At 42.9% G+C, this 21231-nt stretch overlaps 1 protein-coding gene across 1 annotated transcript; it reads right to left on the bottom strand.

The window, feature by feature from the left end:
• Positions 1-205: 205 nt before the first annotated feature.
• LOC101155143 (potassium voltage-gated channel subfamily B member 2-like) lies at positions 206-20783 on the bottom strand. Its single transcript, XM_004078713.4, has 3 exons — positions 20493-20783; positions 17567-18299; positions 206-4997 (listed from the first exon to the last, which is right to left on the bottom strand). The coding sequence occupies exons 2-3, from the start codon at positions 18149-18151 to the stop codon at positions 3021-3023; spliced, it is 2562 nt and encodes an 853-aa protein (XP_004078761.1). The 5' UTR covers positions 18152-18299; positions 20493-20783; the 3' UTR covers positions 206-3020.
• Positions 20784-21231: the final 448 nt, after the last annotated feature.

Raw genomic sequence — 21231 nt, 5'->3', positions numbered from 1 at the left:
ATTTCAGCGTTGGTATATGTACAAACTTATAACAAAGTGGATGCTGGTTGTGGTTTAGATTTGAGTTGTGCTCATAGTTTAACTGCACAGACAGCCATAATGGCTGTTGTTAAACCATCTAAAGGCTCAGGAAAGGACCTACTATTGTTACTACACATCTTTGTGAGAGACACAGTGAAGCTTCTTTAAAGGAATACCAAAAAAATCACCTCCATTAAGATTTTTATTTAATCAGCATTCAGGAAACAACAGTTTCCTGACAACAATTCTCTACGGTCATGGTGACTGCGCGCTACAGTCAAACAACCTGAAGATATGGGTGGAGGACTGTAATGTGACCCATCTGTGTTATCATGCTGCAGCAATGCACACCAACTTTTAGGACACACTACGACACGTGCTTTTATTCATGTGGACATTCAATTGAGGCAAAAGTAAAAACACTTTGAAAGCCTGAGGTTGAGCATTGCCTATTTCCTGTTCTGTAGCTGAGAAATGATGTTTTCCAGAGGACCTATACTTCGCGGTGGTACCTTTTTAGACGATGACCGTTCAAGGAGCAACAGTCTGAGCTGTTAACAGAGCTGTCACTGTCACACAGGCTCGGTCTTGATCTTCGTGACCCTTTTGGGACACCGTTCTCATGACTGACAGATGTCACCATCAGCAGACGAGAACACGGAAAACCTGTGAGAGACTTGAAGGGATTCTAGGAAAACCATCAGCTCAGGTATTGTTGATGTTTGCAGAACATCCCAGCCTTTATTCACATAATGGAAAGTTTTTGTTAGAGCTGGCCTCACACTAAAATGGCCCAGCTCTGGTTCCTACTTTCTATTAACAGTATCAGTAACATGACAAAGAGTGCGATGATTATTGCTGACTATCAAGCGATTTTTGAACAGTTGTGCTGCTGGACACAGCGATGTTTCTCACTTGGTCTCAGCTTCTTTCTACATAAAAATAACATTTAGATTAATTTTTCTGTACAGTTTTTTTACGGTATTTTTTTATTTGTGCTTTTTAGGAGTGGAGCACTTGGCAAAGGCTGCGGAAAGGACTAAGAAGTTACTGCTGGATCACGTCCACACTCAAGATCTATCATCTAAGTCCAATTGTTGTTTGCAACTCCACAGTATCATAAACAGTGATGTTGGGACCTCCCTATGACAACAGTGCTCATTCTAATCCCATGACTCAATGAGTTTCACTGCCTTTTACCAAGCATGATGTGCAGGAATGATGGGACAACACCATGACCACTATTTGAGCTGAGGTCTGAGCAGATCAGAACAAAGCAGGTAGAACAATAAAACAACGCAGGAATTCTACAAACCTTAGGATGTGAAAACAAAACATCTACACAAGAACAATCAAAAAGAAGGAAAAGACCAAAAAAAAAGAAAATAGTTGTTTTTTTACAAGTATTCTTCCACCTTCTCATAAATGAATTTATGAAAAGGCACAGGGTTTCAAACTTCCACAACTCTGCAGAAGTCTCTTGATCTTGTCTGGAAAGTGACCCATGCTATCAGCCTGTGATTGGTCCATTATGAACTGACTGATACTGACTGACACTTAGCTGATCAGCATTAAAACAAACAAAGATGCTGCTGGTTGCAGAAAAATGGAGAATCACTGTATCATAAGAATGCCAGTAGGGGGCACTATTACCCTTTGTTAAGCAAACGTGTTCTTGTGCTCCCTGTCAAAGCTCCCTCCTGCTAAGGGGAACCTTCTCCCTCACTGTGAGTTAAGGGTGTTTCATTGTGTTTAATAAAGTCACTCACAGCTTCCACGTGCTGCTGTAAGTGCAATACTGACTCTAGTTTGCTCAGTGGTACTCAGTCAGGCCCAGTTTCAGATGCAACAGAGCAATCCCTTAAGAAATAGTCTCACAGAGACCAGAAAAAAAATTCTTACAGCACTTCTTCATGTTTGATCTTCTTGCCCGGAAGAACACACCAACGCGTACGGCATTCTTCTCCATGCCAACATCGAGTCCCTCTGTCCGTCCATCCATTCAATCTGTCCATACATCTACTTGTTCATTGATCCATTCATCCACCCATCCAACTATCCACCCACCCATACTTTTACCTGTTCATCCATCCATCCATCCATCCATCCATCCATCCATCCATCCATCCATCCATCCATCCATCTGCCTACACAGATGGGTTACCAGTAAGAGTGAAACCACATGCCTGAGGACAGTAGGTTACAGCTGGTGAAACCCACAAAGAAGGAATCCAAACATGACTACAACATTTGTGGTGGGCCACAGTTCTCCCCCCAACAGCATGGAGCCCCCCCTGTTGAACGGGTGTCCTCTTATTTAGGATCTGAATGGTGTGCAATATGTTGTGCATATAAACAAAGGTCAATCTTTGTTTTCTGTATCTTTGACTGGAAATCCTGCAGTCACTGCGGGTAAATGTGATAGAAAAAAATAGCAATAAAAGCAAAAAGTAAACAAGTATCTAAAGAGCCATAAGACAAAACAAATACCAACCCCTTGTTGTGTTTCTTTTTTTTTTCATAATATAATCATGTTTTGACTGAGTGACAGCAGTGTTAATGAGGTCCATAATTTGTTTGTAATTTTAAAAACCTGAAGAAAAGTTTTTTTTTAATTTGCTTTGATTAATATAAAAAATAAGTATTTTTGTGCTGTCTCTTTCTTTGGTGTTCATTTTGATCAATTGGCTTTGAAGCAGGCATGATTGACACCTGATCCTGAGGATGTTCACAAATCAGACCACTAAGCCCAGGCCTTGTTTTCCTTCAGCCTGAGTGTCACAGCATGGGAAGACCACACGCTTGTGCTGGTTTTAGTAGAACCAGAAGGCGTAGACTTGAGCTTCTGGATGGCACGCGTCAGCGGCGTAATCTTTCAGCAGCACACTTCCCCTCTGGAATGAGACGAGTGTTTTTCTCTCCAGGAAAACAGCTGTGCCATTACAGTTCAGGTGATGGTGTCTGAGCACGTCTCTGTCATTCAGTCTTTCCTTCTGAGCTCACATGCTAGTTTCACAAGCTGGTGACAGGCTTCCATCAACAGCAATATGATTTTCTCCTTTGTCCCCAGTCTGTGCTTCTTCTTCCTGTTCAGCTCCATCATTTGCTCTTTCCATTGTTACCATTTCCTGAGAGCAGTTGACTGCGGCGCTTTTACATGCCAGTGGGCTGAAACCACTGCTGGAGACAACAGCAGACTTCTCCATGTGATTTTTCCCTTGATGACTTAAACCCATGAGCTGTCCTTCACCTTCTAAGCTCCTGGCCACTGAGCCCTCCCCTCCCCCCTGAGGGCTGCCTGGACTGACAGGTTGCGGGGCCAGAGACGAGGGTTGAGGATTTGCGTCGTGTGTCACAGAGCTGGGAGAGGCAGAGATTCTGGAAATCATGTCATCAGAAAGCAGTTCGTCAAACGTTGCTGAACCGACGGGGGCTGAGGTGGCCACAGGAGTCATCACTGCCATAAGAATGTCATCATGGGATTCAATGAAATCCACCTTGAGGACTTTCCTTTTGTGAGGGCCGCTGTGGTCCTGCGCAGAGCTGCAGACGCTGTCGGCTGCCACAGAACAGCTGTCTGAGCCCTGTAAGGTCAAAGGTCCTTCTTTGGGATTGGACAAAAACTCATACAAGCCCTCTTTGATGATGGCTCCTGGCCGGATGATGTCTGAACACAGATTGGCTTCAGTGGCGCTGATCTTACTTAGATCCAAAGGAGGGGGGATGCGCTGCTGCCTGGGAGCAGTCTGACCTCCTTCAACCCTTGGGAGAAGAGAGCTCCTTTCTCCCCTCTCCAAAGACAGCTCGTCAGCCATGTTGGAGCCTTTTCCAGCAGAACCCTGTTTAGGTGTTTGGAAGGAGGTCAAAACCTGAATGCCCATCTGCTCCTGCATCATTTTTTCTCGCTCTCCTGTGATGTTAGTTGTTCTTCTCGAACCGTCCTCTGCCTCCCTAATGCTGAAGGGTTGTGCAGTGGCTCTGTTAGGGGACAGTTTTCCTCGCCCAGGGGAGGGCTGCTGGAAGACTTCTTGGTAGTGTTGGGACTTTCCAGGGCTGCACGTCTCTGTGTTGGAGTAATGCTTGTGGTAGCTCCAACGACTCGGGGACAGGTGGTTGTCAACTGGACATTTACTGTCCTCTCGTTTTTCCACTAAGATGTCAGTGAGTTCCATACTACGAGCAAACGCATCTTTTAGGTTGATGGAAACAATGCTTCCACTTCGCTTGGCTCTTTCTAGAGCTTCTCTCCTCTTGATGGCCTTCTCTTGCCTCTTTTGCTCTCGATAGAACTCAGAGAAGTTGTTGACGATGATGGGGATGGGGAGAGCAATGACCAGCACTCCAGCTATACAGCAGAGTCCCCCTACGATCTTGCCCAACAGGGTTTGTGGATAAATGTCTCCATACCCAACAGTTGTCATTGTAATGGTGGCCCACCAGAAGGACGCAGGGATGCTGGTAAACTTGGTGGAATCTTCGTCTTTCTCAGCAAAGAACACCAAACTGGAGAAGATCATAATGCCCATTGCTAAAAAGAGGATGAGCAGACCCAGCTCATTGTAGCTTCTTCGCAAAGTAAAACCCAGAGACTGCAGGCCTGTAGAGTGCCTCGCAAGTTTTAGGATTCTAAGGATCCTCATAATCCGGAAGATCTGGACCACACGGCGCACGTTCTGAAACTGCATCACACTCTTGTTGGATTCCGTTAGGCAGAGGGTCACATAGTAAGGCAGAATAGCCAGTAAATCGATGATGTTCAGCGGAGCTTTGATGAAATCCCACTTGTCGGGAGCTGAGAGCAGGCGGAGCAAGTACTCCATGGTAAACCAGGCAATGCAAATGGCCTCCACGTGTGCCAGACTGGGGTTGTCGCTGAACTGACCAAACTCATCCACGACCTGAAGCTCAGGGAGAGTGTTGAGGGATAAAGAGATGGTGGAAATGATGATGAAGAGAATGGAGATCCCAGCCAGAATCTGTAAGACAAAGAAGAAACTTTCTTTAGGACTGTGGCAGAAAAACCGTTCACCGTCTTGGATCCAAAGCGATATTGATAGTCAAAGATGTTTGTGTCTTCTTCTCTTCTTTGTCAGCTTTGAGCTGTTAGTTTGCACATTTCATGGAGTAAATTGAACAGACAACAAGTGAAGTTTTTCGTTGCTTTATCATTCACTCTATATTGCATTCAGTTTGAAATAAAATCAACTGAACCCTGGAATATTTAAGAACTGCATTTCCTGAAATAATATTTTATCTGTAATTCATCACTTTAAAGTTTGACTGCACCAACAAGAACATGAGTTTGAAGCACAACCGTCCACTCAGGATGGGATGTTTTAGGAAAACAACTTTCTTTTTGACAGTTGTTTGCCTTTGATCTTTGCTCTAAGTGGTTGTAACCTCAGATTTCCCCTAAAAGCAGCATATATTACTGGAAAATAATAATGAACCAATAAGGAAGAGAACAACTATTTCCTGAAAATGTACTCAAAGGTCCTCAGTAGATCCAGTCTGAACTTTGAGTGTTTGTAGCGACTGGATGCAAAAATGTGTAGTTTTAAGGCCCGTACACACCGGGACGAATATTCGCCAGGCGTTATTCGCCAGCGTTTTTCGCCACGTTTTTTGTGTTCACACCCAGGAGACTTTCGCTGGCGATGAGCCGAGCGAACATGCAATTTCCTTCCCTGACATTAGATGGCGCTTAATGTAAACAGAAATACTCCTGTACACAAGGTGGCGCTGCGCAACTTTACGCATCTTAAAGTCGCATTTCACTCAGAAGAAGAGAGCAAGTATTTACACGCTTGTCAGAATCATACAAAGAAAACATGAATATTTCAAACACCAGTAGCTCCAACTGGTGCTTGGTTCGGGGATATTTTAGAATGTCCGTCATTATTTCATCGCGGCTGTGTAGATGCAACTCGGCGTCTATCTTCTTCGCTGGTATGTGTGCTCAGCAAGGCAGTTTTGTGTTTGAGCGCCCCCAAGTGGTGTTTTACTGTAACTTCAGAGGCTCCAGACACGTGTGCAAAAGCGCCATTCTCATTGGTCGAATAGATTTTGACGCGATGCGTCAAACCAAAAAAACGAACCCGAGGCGTTTTTTAAAAAGTGACGCTTTGACGCGTTGCGTTTTTTCGTGTCGGTGTGCACACTCACATTGGTGCCCTTTGTTTAGTAACGAGGCGTTAAACGTCTGCGAAAATCGCGCGCGAAATTTGTCCCGGTGTGTACGGGCCTTTAGGTTAAAGAAGACACATCAGGCTCATCTTTGTTAATCCTCCAACATGATCAAATCAGAACTTTCCTAGTGAAGTTTAAAATGTCCCAACCAGAATGAGGTCTGTCCTTCAGAATGAAACACACATTCCCATCCTTATGGAGAGCTTAGATATCTTCAGTTACATGAGGGTTCGGGGATTCACACGTCCAGTTTTCTTCAGGTCCCACCGCAGCATTCAGGTAAAGATTCACACCTCTCTGAACTCTGGATTTCAGGGAGGAACAAACGTTGATTTGGCTATTTTCCACTATAATTTTACAGGATTTGTCTCACGGCCTGACATTTGAATAATCTGATTACAGAGTGGTGTGGCTGCAGATCAGTCCACATGATCAACCCACCACCACCGTGCCCAACAGTAGGCTTTAGTTGTTTGTGCAGATGTGCTGCTGTTGACCTTCCCAGTCTGGTCTCATCTTCCTAGAGGACGTCGCTCAAATATCTGCTGCTTTCCTCTGTGCAGCTCTAAGACAGAAGCTTTGACGCTTTGACGGGTGACAGAAAACTGACACTCCTTAGCTAAAAAAAAAACTAGGATGTTCTCTGTAATATTTCAATATTGTCCAGTTTCAGAATGAAAACTATGGTAACATATTTGTGTTTGCCGCTTCCGTTGTAAAAAAAAGTAAAAAATAAACCCTCTAAAAATATTTAAAAAATAAAATGAATCATAAACTAAAGATGTGTGAACAAAAACACATTTTGCTGACATCTTTTTGGAGAAATTGGGTACGATCCCGAATTCTAAGGGTCTGAGTGATCAAGTTCAACAAACCAACTTTGCATTTTCTATCTGTTCTTTGAGTGTTTCACGTCTGCCGTGTTCAACTTGGAAAGATTCAAAAAGAATTGCTTAAATTGCCACTTGGAACATTAACTCTCTTTGTTCTTTGTCTCTTGGTCAAACAGTTGGGCGTTTTGAAATGGTAGCTTACAGGAACGTTTTTGGAACCTGGTTGAATGTTGGAAAAAAATGTCTCTTTGTGTTTCATTGTTGGATTTTATGGTACGGATGACGGATGAACGAGCAGGGCCCAGACTTTTTTTTATCCTTCATTTAAAAATAGAAAGAGATGTGATGTTGAAATGGGGCCGAAAGTTGTGAAACATTGAAACTGTGGCAGGAGAAGCATGAGGGCCTGAAGTCTTCCTCTGCAGCTTCTGCTAGGACATTCCAGGATAACTGTAATAGGATTGTGCTGCTAACTATAGAAAGGATAGAGAGAGGTCAGAAGTGGTTACTCATTCTTTCCTTTCAGAACAGAATAAATCAATAGCTGGAAACCCCAAGAAAGAAGATGAAATACATGAATGTTATTGTGTTGTTGTAGATAGAAGAAGGCCACCCCGGGGTTCACGACCTCTTCACAGAGACCCGACTCAGTTTCACAGAGGGCAGAGTGAATCGGCATAAAGCCGCTAATGATCTCTGTCTCACTCTGACATTCAGCAACATTTTCATTGCAACGTGGAACAACTTGATTCCACAGAGTTCAGGTTCAGGAAGATGAACTGAGAAACGTATCTTTTATTTAGTTTGTGTTTAAAAAATACAAAGTGTTGTGGAAATCCTTCATCTGACAACAAGGAGCCACAGGAAGGCCTGCAATAAGTTACCATCACCATTGATATTTACTCAATAGTTTGATGTTAAATATTTGTTAACAATTTTTTGACAGCTTGTTATAAAATCTATGCACTAATAGTGAAGGGTACAAAGGTTGGGGCAAAACTAAAGACTGTGTCCCACAGCCTCTTCATACATTTAGTATGAAATTTTGGTCTTTTGTGATGCATGATGCGTGATCTACGTCGTTCATACGTGTTTCTTGCGTTCGTCATTCGTCGACGTGCGCAGATGTCCATAGAGTGTTTCTGCCGACGGGTCTTTACGTGAATTCGGTTTTGAGCTGTTCAGAATTTATGGTCAGTTGAGAATTACGAAGTTTGCGCATATTTTATGTATTTCATGCACCATTATACCATGGTCCAGGTAAATACTCGATTCTGATTGGCTGCTGGGTTTGCATTATAAATTGATAATCCACAGTGAAAATTGCAATATATATATAAAAAAGTAGTTCCGGTCAGCTAGCTTAAATGTTCTGTATCTCTGCGGTGGCTTCTTTAAAACAACCTTCATCTTCATCATCTGGACACAAACAAGCGGTTAGAGATTAACGTTCTCTCTGAACTGATGCTTTATTTACCCATCGTGACCATCAGCATAGATATTGCTGTCCTTTGCCGCTGCAGATGAGATCGGTGCTGACAACATGACAACGCACCGCACCACGTAACACATAGTCCGCTTTTTTGCGAAGAAAGCCATCTAAACTGGAATAATAACAGGAATGAAGTACCAAAAACTGGTTGAATATTTATTTCTTTTGAAAGTGACCGTGGCATAAGTGAGTTAAAGGCCTTTGAAGTGAGTGTGCATTTTCAGAATTAACGCACTTTGTGCCGGAAGGTTCAGGCTTCTGTTAATTTCTGTTGATGCATAATTCGTCGGCCATTTTCCTTTATTTATAATGTAAATCTCACACAATGCGCGTGATTTTTATGCATTGTGTCTTTCATTTTCCTTTATCTGACAGACTTTTTACCCATGTACCACCGATGTATAACTTTTATATCATGTATACGGTGCACATCTCATGTTCAAATTACACAATTGATGCACGAATCAGTCAGGAATTGCATATAAACAGCTCAATAATCATTCATGTTAATGTTCTATGTCGATTTACGTGTTCTTTGCATTGTTTGTTTGTACTTCTTCCTTGGTTTAACATGCTTCAATTGTGATTCATCTGTGAAAATTTCATGCAAAGACCACAACTTTTCTCATTTTTTCCACGTATATTCAAGTATGACTAATCTTTGCCCGTGTAATATGTGCAGAGTGGCTGTGTGACACGGCCTTAAAGTTCGATTTAACTTCTTTTGTTCCCATTTTTCTGCTGTGTAACTTGGTCAGCTTCATAACACTGTTGTCAAGGAACTGGTGGTGCAGGACCCAAAATGTAGCCGATTTATCATGGGGGAAAGGTTTATTAAACATAAATAAGTTCATGAATGGAGTAGTATTTTTAAAGTTCTAGTAATCATAGAAAGATTACTTTCCAGCTTTGTCATTTGTTAATCATTAAGTTTGAGGCTCCTTAAAGGCCTTGTGGTGTCTTCCTCCCACCGTCCAAAAACATGCTTCAGAGGTTCATTGGTTTCTCTAAATTGTGTGTGTGACAGACTGGCGACCCGTCCAGGATGTCCCTTGGCTTCACCCACAAGTGACCCCGAAAGGGAAAAAACGGTTCAGAAGATGAATGAATGAAATTATTACTGAATTAAGATTGGAGACTTTTTTTTGTTGCTTTAAAGCATATTTCTTCTTTGTCTGCTTCAGTCAATTTTTCCAGTGTGTTGACACAGTTTACTGTTTGGAATAGAATATTTGTTTTCATGGCGTATTTTCCGGCCTTTTTCCAGGAAGTTGTTAGAAATCCTTTAAGATTGGAAGTACAACAACAAATTTAGTCAGGGGTAAAACATTTGTTTAGGAAATCAGTGCAGACCTAATATCCATATAAACCTTCTAAGAATAAACAAAAAAAATCTAAACCCCAGGATGGATAGTAGGGTCGGAACGATTCACTTTCTGTCACGGATTTCTTTTGGTTCGATGTGTCATTTGTGTTTTACAACAAAAACAAAAACCTCACTAAAATTCTTTTTTTAAATTTACCTATAAGAAACTATCAATGAAGGAACACCTTTCAGTTGGCTCATGCTAAGCCTTGTGTAATGTAATAAAATAATAAACACACAATTTTAAATTCCACACAACAATTGTTTGACATTTTCCGTGTAAACATACTGGTACGCAGCAGGAATGCAACAAATCACTTGGGTTTTATGGTGTTTTTGGCTTGATTTGATGTTGCATCCCTAAAGTGCAAACTGTTAGATCTGATTTGAATGCAAGTTGTTGTTGTTTATAACCTTTGTGCTACCTTAGATGACCCCACCCTTGCATTGACGAGTTCTCCCTACCATGACAAAGGTGGATAAAGGTGGAAAGATTTCATGTAATCCATGGACACCAGTGAAGATCACAAATCATTGAAGAAAAAAGGTTCAACGCACTGTCTAGTGGGTCTAGATGACCCAACTCCCAATGTTAAAGTGCCTAGGATAGCACAAGGGTTAACTTCACTTAAAATCCAATAGATGGGTTCTTCCTGCTGCATCAGTAAAACTAAAGTGGTTGGATGAAAGCAGATCAAAATATGATCTAAATATTTATTAGTTGGTCTGAGGCTTCAGTATCTGCTTCGTGTGCTCCGGTCATGACAGAAACACTGCGGTGATCGTGCTTTTCCATCGCCGGCCCTCAGTTATGGAACAACATTCCAGCAGAATTGCGGATGATATTAGACCTTAGCAGTTTGAAATGCCAACTAAAAACTCTCATTTTTGGAATTGTGTTTTGTTGCGTTCTTATTTGTCTTTTATGTATATTATTGCCCCCCCAACACCCTGACCAGGGGAATCCATTCAGCTGCTTCCTCCAGACCCCTAAACATCCTATTCTTTCTTTTTGTGAGCTTAAGCTCAACAGTTTAGGTTTGTCTCGCTCACAGATGTCATGGCAGAAACTCCAGCTTTAGGCTCAGCCCTCCAACAGAATAAAACACATCCAGAGGGATTTTAGCCACATCTGAACCCGTTCCTGTGCTCATGTGCGACGCGTGCTCCCAGAGTCACGTCTGCTCTGCTGCTCCGCTGCCCTCTCTGAACTCTACTGGCTTCCTAGCGAATCCTGTAAGGCGTCAAACTGAGCCTAAACCAGGTCCCAGCATGGAACCAGGAGCCCCCACAGAGGCCAGCAGTGTGAAAGATAGATGGAGCCAAGGAGGAGAGAGAACCGTGTGTTCTTCTTCAGCATCTTAATGGCTTAATGGATGCCAAACGCTGTGACCTTGGCGCTCAGGACAGATTTTAAGAAGTACCAGGAACACTCAAGCTGCTTTGGAAGCAGCTCAGTGGAGAAAGAATTAATCGAAGCCTGACATTTGAGATTCATCGGATCAGTATTGCTCGTCTTCATCACAGCGGTCTACATTAGTGATGCAGGCCTTCATCAAGCCACAGCTCATCTTTATCTTTAGATCCTTTTAGGCAAACTCTTTTCATACCACAGCATCTCTCATATTCAATCTGTCACTCTCCTCCATGTGACCTGCCTCTTCAGTTCAAGAAAAGTGACAGGTCAAACTCCAGCCTCACTTTTCCCGGCTTCAGACTTCGCTTCGGTGGATTTTTACCCCTTTTTGCTGAGGTCATGTATCTCATCTCTTGAGAGGAAAGAAGGAAGTCAAAAAAAACTAAAGACATCCAAGTAGCGGTTAAAGGGAGCGGAGAAAGCTGAACCTGGATCAATATGAGGAGGGAATGTATTTCTGGAAGCTGCTTTTTCTGCAGACGCTCCTGCCTGTGTATGTCTATGAATATGAGCTTTAGTTTCAAACACACGCACACACGGTCATCTGCTGACCAATCCAGCGCGCTCACTTTGACCCCCCTCAGCTCTGAAGGGGCTCGTGTCAGAATTTTTGTTTGATAAATAAATAATTTTTTGTGTTTTAAAATGTAATAATTATAGTCAAAATAATAGTAATAATAACACTTTGTGGTGAAAGTAACATTTTACAAAACACACAAAGTGTCAAACGACTTCAAAAAGGTAAATAAAAAAACAGAAAATCAAAGCAGGATCAGGAGGAGAAATGGAACTAAGGTGCAAAGATTTGTGCTTTTTTGTTGATTTTTTTACTAAACTAATTTTTATGTCATGTTTGCATTTTGTTTATTACTTCATGTTTACTAAGGGTGGGCAGATCAATTTGAGTATCAATACGAAGGTGAAGTATTGATACTAGCGTGATGCGATCGACACTTTTGGGTGTTTATCTGTCGGCAGTGTTGCCAGATTGGTCGAAAAACAGCCCAATTTGAGCAAAAACCCTCCCTTTTGGAGCAGGAAACTGCCCCATCTGGCAACACTGTCTGTCTGTGTAAACAGCACAGCAACAGGTCAAAGGTGGAGAAAACATTTCACTCACTTACGTAGGTAAGTGACAACTAATATGATATACTTAACTGTATTACAGTATTGATTTGTTTAAGCTTTTACTAGAGGCTTTGTTATATTATTAATGCCTCTATTTTACAAATATGTTTGTGGTGTTGCTGTTTTTTATTTTTGTGACATTGTAGTAGCTTTTTGAAAATGCTGTACTAATTACTGTTTCCTTCTTATTCTTATTGTAGTATACCATTACTAATTTCAATGTTCTTTATTTGATGTATGTTCTGTTCAAATTGCTGAACGTCTCGGTCCAGTTTTTTATTAAACACTTTAAGAACCAAAAATTTTGTATTCCCAAAAACTTTTGAGAAACAAATATTTCAAGATAAAGTATCAGTGCCGGTAACAGTGCCGGTATTGGGGAAGTTAGAGGCTAAACTGCTGCACTCATCTTGATGAAACTGTTCTTGGTTTGTGCAGAAAGTAACGGTCATTGGGATGTGAGACGGGGAGCTTCAAGTTGAAACTTGGTTTGAGTCAGGAAGGAGCGCTTTCACAGACATTTCCTTCCTTCCATTAGACTCTACAACGTCTTGCTGGACACTTCTTTTGTATGTGTTATTTTTCATTATCTGCTGTTTTGGATCAGTTACGTCGTACGGATGAATTCATTTGACCACAACAGAAAGATTGAGTTAGAATTTCCAGTTGTTTAAATCTTAATGCGAATGAAGAACTACTGACAAACCCAACTGTCATGACACAAACACAACCCTCAGACGAACCATGATCACATGTTTTAACTGGGAGGGAGGCTGCCTCTCTCCAGGGCAGGGCATCTCTAGTATGGCAACTTTGTTGGATGTGGCACTAGAGCATTTTGTTGGTTCATAAACTGATAAAACACTGACAGCTTTTCTGATCTGAAAAGTGATGGGTCTTGTCTGTTTAGTGTCTGTTGTAAGAAAAGCTTTGAACCTTTGATTGAAAATCTTCCTCTCTTTTAAATCTAAAGACTTTCTTTTATGGGCTTTTTAAAATGACTGAGGAGGGGGGTGTCAAGACTGTCTGTCAGCTGGGCAATGAATATTAGGAGAAGAACCTCCTAAAAGTTAGAACTTTGTTCTAACTTCTGGAAATTTCTGGGTTTTTTGATAAAGACTCAACTTTCGATTCCACATAAATGAAGTTTCTAACAGTGCTGTCCTTCATCCTTGCAGTTTTTCTAAAACATTCTGTCAGAGAGACGCAGAGAAGGTAGTTTAATCATTTCTTCCTTCATGGTTTTAATGCTGCGATTTTATTTTTCTTCTCTGGTTTGGGGTGTGAGAACTCATGTCAACAACGATTCGATTCATATCATTTACAGTTGATTTTGGTTCATTTTGAACGATCTGATCCTCTGACCTAAAGTGGATCCAGATCATCTTCATCTAAACTTCCAGCAGTGAGATTCCTGAAGTTTTCCAGATTCTTGGATTTCTTCCAGATCATCAAGTGGAAATGAAATGTGTCCAAACAAACAAGTCAACTAGAATGAATGTCAAATTCATTCACATTTTAGTTTCCCTAAGTTCAGCCCACTGTTGTTTTTCCACATCCAGAGAATCCAAAGGGAAGATTCTAGACACTGGATGGTCACATGACTTTGCTGGTCGTTTTTACCATAGGGTCAAATAAACCTACTGTGTCTCAATGCAAATGTTATTTTACAAGATCGATTATAATCAATTTGTTTCATTTTGAAATGATTTTATGATGCTATAAGTTAATTTGACAGATCCATCTGGTTGACAATATAAATGGATTTAGTCCATTAATCGTTACAACTCTACCTCTAATTAATAAAAAATGCTGCAGCCAGAGTTCATGTTCCACTCATGTTAGCTTCTCTTTTTTGGCTCTATTTCAAAACAAAATAGATTACAAATACATATTTATGTATTAATGAGTCTTGGAATTCTGGGAATTTTACCAATTTTCCCCCAAAACTGAGTTGGAGTGAAATAAATGACTTTAGTTTTTCACTTTGGTTTGTGTCTTTTTCCCTCCCTCACTGACTCTCTGAGTCACAGTTAAATAAAAAATAGTAACATCTGTTGATGAATAATTGTAAGAACTGTAGTGTGCATTCAGGCTGCTTTAAACATGGACTTGTCTTGTGAAACTTGTTAAACAAAAACTTGCTTTTCATAAAAACTCATTTCTGATTGTAGAGTTTTGGTCACAAACTGTGTTTGTGCTGCAGTTGTCATGGTTGTTGGTCCTGTTCACATGTGTGTGTGGATCAGCTGGATTCAGACATGTGGGGGGTTCAGGATGAAATGCTGAATCAAATCAAACTATACCATTATAAAATCATTTTATAAAATGAAATAAATTGATTATTATCAATCCTAGATTCCATTTTGATTGAGGTACTGTAGGTTTATTTACTCTAAGGTAAAAACAACCAATCACAGCAGACAACACTCATGTGACGTCATGAACACGGATCAGTCCATCATTCCAGTCCAATGTGTGGAAAGACTTTAAATAAAGTCATGTGACCATCCAGTGTCTAGAATCTTCCCTTTGGATTCTTTGGATGTGGAAAAACAACAGTGGGGTGAACTTTAGGAAACTAACATGTGAATGGATTTGACATTCATTCTAGTTTACTTGTTTGTTTGGACACAGATTTCATTTCCACTTGATGATCTGGAAGAAATCCAAGAATCTGGAAAACTTCACTGTTCAGTAGCAGGAATTTCTGTCTGAGTCTGACTGTTGGAAGTTTGGATGAAGATGATCTGGATCCACTTTAGGTCAGAGGATCGGATCGATATATATTGAATCAATATCGAATATGAATCGTGTCAGCGACCACAAATTATGAAATTAATTATGTTCAAATGAATTGTTACACCCTTAATGCAGATAAATGCTTTGAGAATAAATCTTGACTGTAAATAAACGTTCAAAATAAATAATAAAAACAAACAGCTATTTTACCTTTCAGCTTTTAACTAGTATATAAAATTTTAGCTTTTTCCCTTTTGACACAAATTTGAAGCAATACAACACAAAACAATGCAACCACTAAATACAAAATAAAATGTGTAAAACAAAACCAAAAACACGCAAATCACGTGCTGCTGCTGTGCATGGAAAAGTAAAAAGGTTGAAAGAAAGGTTTTTTTTTTAAAGTATACTCTAAAGGCTCTTGTCTTTCACTCTAAACAGCTGCTCTATTGGCGACCGACACAAAGCTTTTGTTCAGGGAAGTGACAGAATTAGCGGATAATGTGAGGGGAGAGAAGGACGTAGATCACATTTTCCAGAAATAATAAGACACTAAAAACCACCAAGACGCTAAAATAAGGAGATAAAGTTCTGCCTGGTTCCCAACTTTAGCCTGCAGCTGCTTTTCTGCCACACAGCTGATCTTCCAGGCGATTCAGCCTACCTCTGCCAGATCTACGGACCAGACCAGCCTATTTTCCGCCCTGGTGTATTACATTATTCTAGATGCTTGGACAAAGACCCACTGCTTTCTTAGACTTATGTGTGTAATAACTTTGTCAAAGTGACATCCATAAATGTTTTCCAGAAAGGTAAAAGTTAGCAGACAAATGTGAGGGGCAAATGTCTGATCAGATGCTGAACAAAACATCCACCTCATCACAGTCAGGTCTTTATAGGTCCTAGTGTGCACATGTGAACATGCTCCATCATGTCCTCCTGGTTACCATGGAAAAACCGTGCAGACGCACCCCCCCCCCCCCCCCCATAGGTTGTCTGGTGAACAGGACATGCCATTCTACCTGCCAACAGTTAGCTTCTCTGCAGTCCTTCTGAAAGCCCCTGAGGGGATTAAGATGTACTCCTAAGTCATTCTGTGTGGGGGGAGGGGTTGTCAGTCCAGGGAAGGTGACCATGAAAGCCGTTCTGCTGTCAAAACCGCTGCCCCCCCTCCCAAGTTCCTCAGCAGGTGAAGGGGGAGCAGATGAAGTTGTCGAATGTGACATTTTCAGACTGAATGAAAGGAACATTTCCACGTGCACAGAAGTGCACGAGTTTCTAATCAGCTCCTGTCACCAGGAAGTGCACGGTGCATGTCAGAGCGGCGGCCTAAGCCGCTTCCCTCCTGCTGACACCACAGTTCCACGGGGGGTCACATGGCTCCTGGAGGTATTTTTAGAGGCAACCACTGAAACAACGTCCATCTCTGCGCTGGCGTGAAGGTGTTGACTGTGGATGTTCACAAACGCAACATCCCACGGTGAGAAGTCATGTGACTGTGGAGCAGCCCCAACAGCTGAGCACATCTGTGCACAGCTGGGGATGCATGCTCAGGTGAATCGGGAGAAGACAAACAGAAAGTATGGCGGCGAGCTTCTTTAAGAATTACAAAACCACACATTTAATTCCAATAGAGCTCAGCTCCTGCAGAAACCGTCATCTTTTTCTTCATTTCTACTTTCTGTATCCACTTCTTGTAATGTGCGTGAATGTGAAAAAAGAAATAATAATTTGACTAATTTGACCTTAACTTTTCAACATTTTGTGCTTCGGATGTTCCAAGTGTATATTGATTGGCTCTGTGTAGGCAGATTGGGAATATGCCATGATGCTCTGTGCTTGCCCCTCACTCTGGCTTCTGAACCAAATGTTGTGGATGCCAGCAGGAGAACCCATCATGCTTCAGATAGTTTCCCTCCTTTTCTTCCACAGGAATCAGTCCTCCCTCTGCAGGTCACCCCCCAGGGAAGATGTGACCATCAGCAAAAATCTCAGAGGAGCTGCTGGTGTCACGAAACCTTGGAGAACGTCTCAAAGACCGAACCTCACAGAAATTGTTCTTCAAAGTAACAATACAAAACGTAAACCTTTGGGGCTTTAGTTACGTTTCTGTTCTCGAGTGCACAAAAGATCCAGCACTTCTATGAGGAGAAAAACCTGAGAAATTCATTGATTTATCTTAAAAATAGGAAATCTAAGAGGATCTAAGCTTGTACTTTAGTGAAGAAATTCAAACCCAATTAAGCCGCCCTGCATCTCCATGTAAACATGTGAACCTGGAGCTGCCCTTCATCTGGCCTGGGGGGCATTTCCATCCCCCTGCTGACAGGGACTGGCCAGTCTGAGGTGGACTGGTGTGGGGTGTGCAGCAGGGTTACCTTTGCAGCCACTGAGGAGCTGGGCTTCTCCAGCAGGTCCCACAGCTTCTGTCTCTTATCGGGACAGCAGCCCTGGTCCTCCACCTCCCCCTCCTTATCCCGCAGCGTCTCCGCCTCCCTCCTCAGCTCCTCGTTCATCTGCTCCTTCTTCTGGTGGTATCTGGCCTGGCAACAAGACTCCAAGTAGATCTCGTCGATTCCCCAGTAGTCGAGCTCCTGGCCGAAGGACAGAGCGCACATCTCCTCCATCATGTGCAGCTTCCCTGTCCTGTAGAAGTTCAGGATGGAGGAGAAGGCCATGGGGTGCCGGTCGAAAAAGTACTCGTTCTCGGGGAGACTGTAGTCGTCACAGATCTCCAGCAGCGACTCGTGAGTGTTGCAGTCCCGCAGCCGTCCCAGGCGAGTCCGGGGCAGTCGGTCCAGAGTCCTCCACAGCACTTCGTGAATGAGACCTCCCACATTCAGTCGGACCCGCCGGGACCGGGCCTTGGTGCGGATAATATCGATGGGCTCGGGGGGGAGCAGGGGGGCTGCAGTTGGCCTTGGGGCAGTTTTAGGGGTGCTGAAGGACGCTCTCTCCGTCATGATTGGTCTGCCTGCCTGACTGAGGGGAGGACCTCAAACCAAGGTGGTTCTGGTGAGGGACTGAAAAAGAGGTGGCGGTTCGGAGGGGGGGGGTTTCTTCAGGCCCACCACGCTGTTCAGGCTGACGCAGTCCCAGAGAAATCCACAGCTGGAAAACAGAGCAGAAACCAATCAATCGCAGCCTCCCAGATTCTGTCTGTTCCTTCCTCCTGGAAGGCCGACGATCAGGAGTTTGAACCCTTGACGGTCTCCGTGAGTGAGTTATGGCAGACCCAGGATGCTCCCACCATGTTATTGGGGGGGCTTTATTATATCTCAGCATATTTTAACACGGACGTTTGAGTTCTTCTCTGAGGACAGTTCTGTTTATTCGTTGGATGACTAGAACCTGGAAGTTTTCTGCCACTTCCAGGTGGTGACCGTAAGGAGCAGACTAGGTACAGGCCTGCTTTATTCTGAAAATCCAGCAGCCTCTATCTGCCTTCTAATGGCAGACTTCTTGTCTGATTGATCCTGTTTGTTGGGGTTTCAGCTGCAGAAGCAGAATAGATCTGGATCTATCTTTAGCGCATGGTTACGCCGGGCTGATTCTGTGACACTTCTGAAACGCGATGCCACTCAAATGCTAAAACCACGACCATTACGTCCCATCCACAGCTGATTACTCCACACGCCCACGCCATGCACGCTGTGTGATCAGGCTCTAATATGCGCTCTTAATGTGGCTAAACTTTGTCGTGGAGGTCAACGTTGGGTTAGTGTGAAGATGGAGGAGTTTAGCCTTCAGAGTGGGGGTTTGGGAAACACTTTTTTGGTTCCAGCCCACATCTTTCCATCTACAAACCCAGAACTCCTCCAGGAAACAGTAGCTACTCTGATCGGTTGAACGTGTCCGTGGTCGAGGTCAGGTACAGGTCAGCCTCTGTGCACAGAACGAGCACGGCTCACAGAACCCTGCATACATGCTTATTCTATCAGAAACATCCACTTTGCTTTTTACAGTTCGGTCCTAATGTGCTTTATTGCACATGTGCGTCACATGAACACACGTGTTTTGGAAATTCTGGTGCTTTAAAAATTAATTTGGAACTGTGAGATAATGTGGCGGTAAAAAGCATTGCCATGTCTATAATTCATAAGAACGTGTCATCAGTGCAATAAGTCTTCAGTCATAACAGAAATATCAGGAAGACCGTTTCTGAAAACGATGAAAATCCAAAAGATAAAAGAGCCACTTTGAGTTTTTATTACTTTAATAACTGAGCCAAATTTCCTGTTTGGTTTTGTAGATCCAAATGCTGCAAATGAATTTTGCATTCATACATATGACTTCGTTTGCCCCCACCCCAAAAAAAGCTCAAAGCTGTCCGTCTAAGAGGAGTCATTTCAGCCATTGTGTAGTAGCTTCTTTGTTTTAAACTATTTGAACTTCAGGTTTTGGTTCGTCTTCCTTTTGTTTTAAGTCGATGTGATTAGCCAGTAAGAGGAGCTAAGCTAAATGAATCTGTTTGGTCTCCAAAAAAATGTTTTACTTTATTCCAGATTTTTTTTTCTTTTTTGATCTTCTTGAATTTAAAGATCATGACATGATGTTAAAGAAAAAGGGACCTCTGTGTCATTGGTTGTAGTTTCCATACTGCCTTTTTCAGAGGTACGGACAGATCAGCACTTTACCAACAATAAACTGTTTCCTTAGAAGATATTAATGTCCAGTTGTTGCCTATTATTTAAGGTAAATGCTAATTTGTCGTCAAGCCCTCTATAATGATAAAAGTAACTGCAGTATAGTAATCTATCCCTTTTGATAGCTCTGACTGAGCAGCAAAGCTCAGCTGTAACGCAGCAGAACGAGCACAGACTTGGAACATGTGGAAATGTGGCCCTTCAGGTTTTGGCTGATGAATATTTTTGGTGAGTCCTCCACAGCAGCAGAGCGTCAGACTCCGTCAGATCTTTATCCGCTTGTGTAATGTTCTCTGGCTCAGGTCTGCGGGTTAATTTTAGACCGTCCATCTCCTCGTGGGACACCCTGAGGACGCTGGCCCCTGTCAGGAAGCTCTCAGTCTCAGCAGACTGACGTACAGCCAGATCCAGCAGAAAGTCGCAGAAACAAACACGCGCATCCATCTCGTCGAGGGTTTGGGTCTTACAATTCAGAGAAATGGCAGAAAACACCGACCTCTCATGAAGTCCATTTGAAGAAGGGATTGTCAGGAGATTAACCTAAGCAGGTGATTATGGCCTCAGAGCAGCAAAGCGAGCAGGACGCGGAGCTTCTTCCCAAACTTCCACTGCTCCTTTCTTTCCCGCCCCAAACGCTGGCCTGTTGAGCAGAACTTACCTCTGCAGAAGCGGCTCATACTTCTTACAACTCCAACTTTGGTGGAGCAGAACGTCCCACCATGGCAGCGCCTCAGTTCCCCCCGCGGCGGCGCGCCTCTGCGGCCGCGCGTGGCCCAGTCCCGCCGGTCACAACAACAAGCCGCTGTCCGCCGGACATCCTCCGCGTTCTGGCCCGAAAGTCGACAGTGGTGGTGCTGCGGGGTTTTCAGCCAGAAACGCGCACAGGAACATGGAGGAGAATGTGAAGCGACCGGCAGGAGAGCTCCGGAGGGAGGGGGGCAGGGAGGAGGAGGAGGAGGAGGAGGAGGAGGAGGAGGAGGAGGAGGAGGAGGAGGAAGGATGTGTGTGAGAGAGATTAATTGGCTTGAGGCTTTAGCACCAAGGACAGCTCCACATCAGAGCTCCTTTCAGCCGCATCGGTCTCTGGAAACAAAAAACGTCACTGATCTAACAGAACACCTGAGCTCCGCCGACAGGCTCCTCCCCTTTCGCCTCTGCACCTGAGGCCCCGTTTCAACATAACTAACGACAGGAAATGATTTCAGGAAACAAGAACAAATGAATCACTAGACTCTACACATGGGACCCACCAAGCACCAAGCAAGAGTTAAACACATTTTCAATTCAAATGTCTCCATTTTTATTTATTTATAAGATTTTAAAATAGGCAGATCAAACAACAACGGTGTGGGTAGAAGACATGTATGATTCCACCCCTTTTGACAACACCACGTTGT

This window comes from Oryzias latipes, chromosome 17 (genome assembly GCF_002234675.1).
Source record: "Oryzias latipes chromosome 17, ASM223467v1".
Classification (NCBI taxonomy): domain Eukaryota; kingdom Metazoa; phylum Chordata; class Actinopteri; order Beloniformes; family Adrianichthyidae; genus Oryzias; species Oryzias latipes.
Note: the sequence above shows the minus strand (reverse complement) of the source record. Positions and strands in the feature narration are given on the sequence as shown.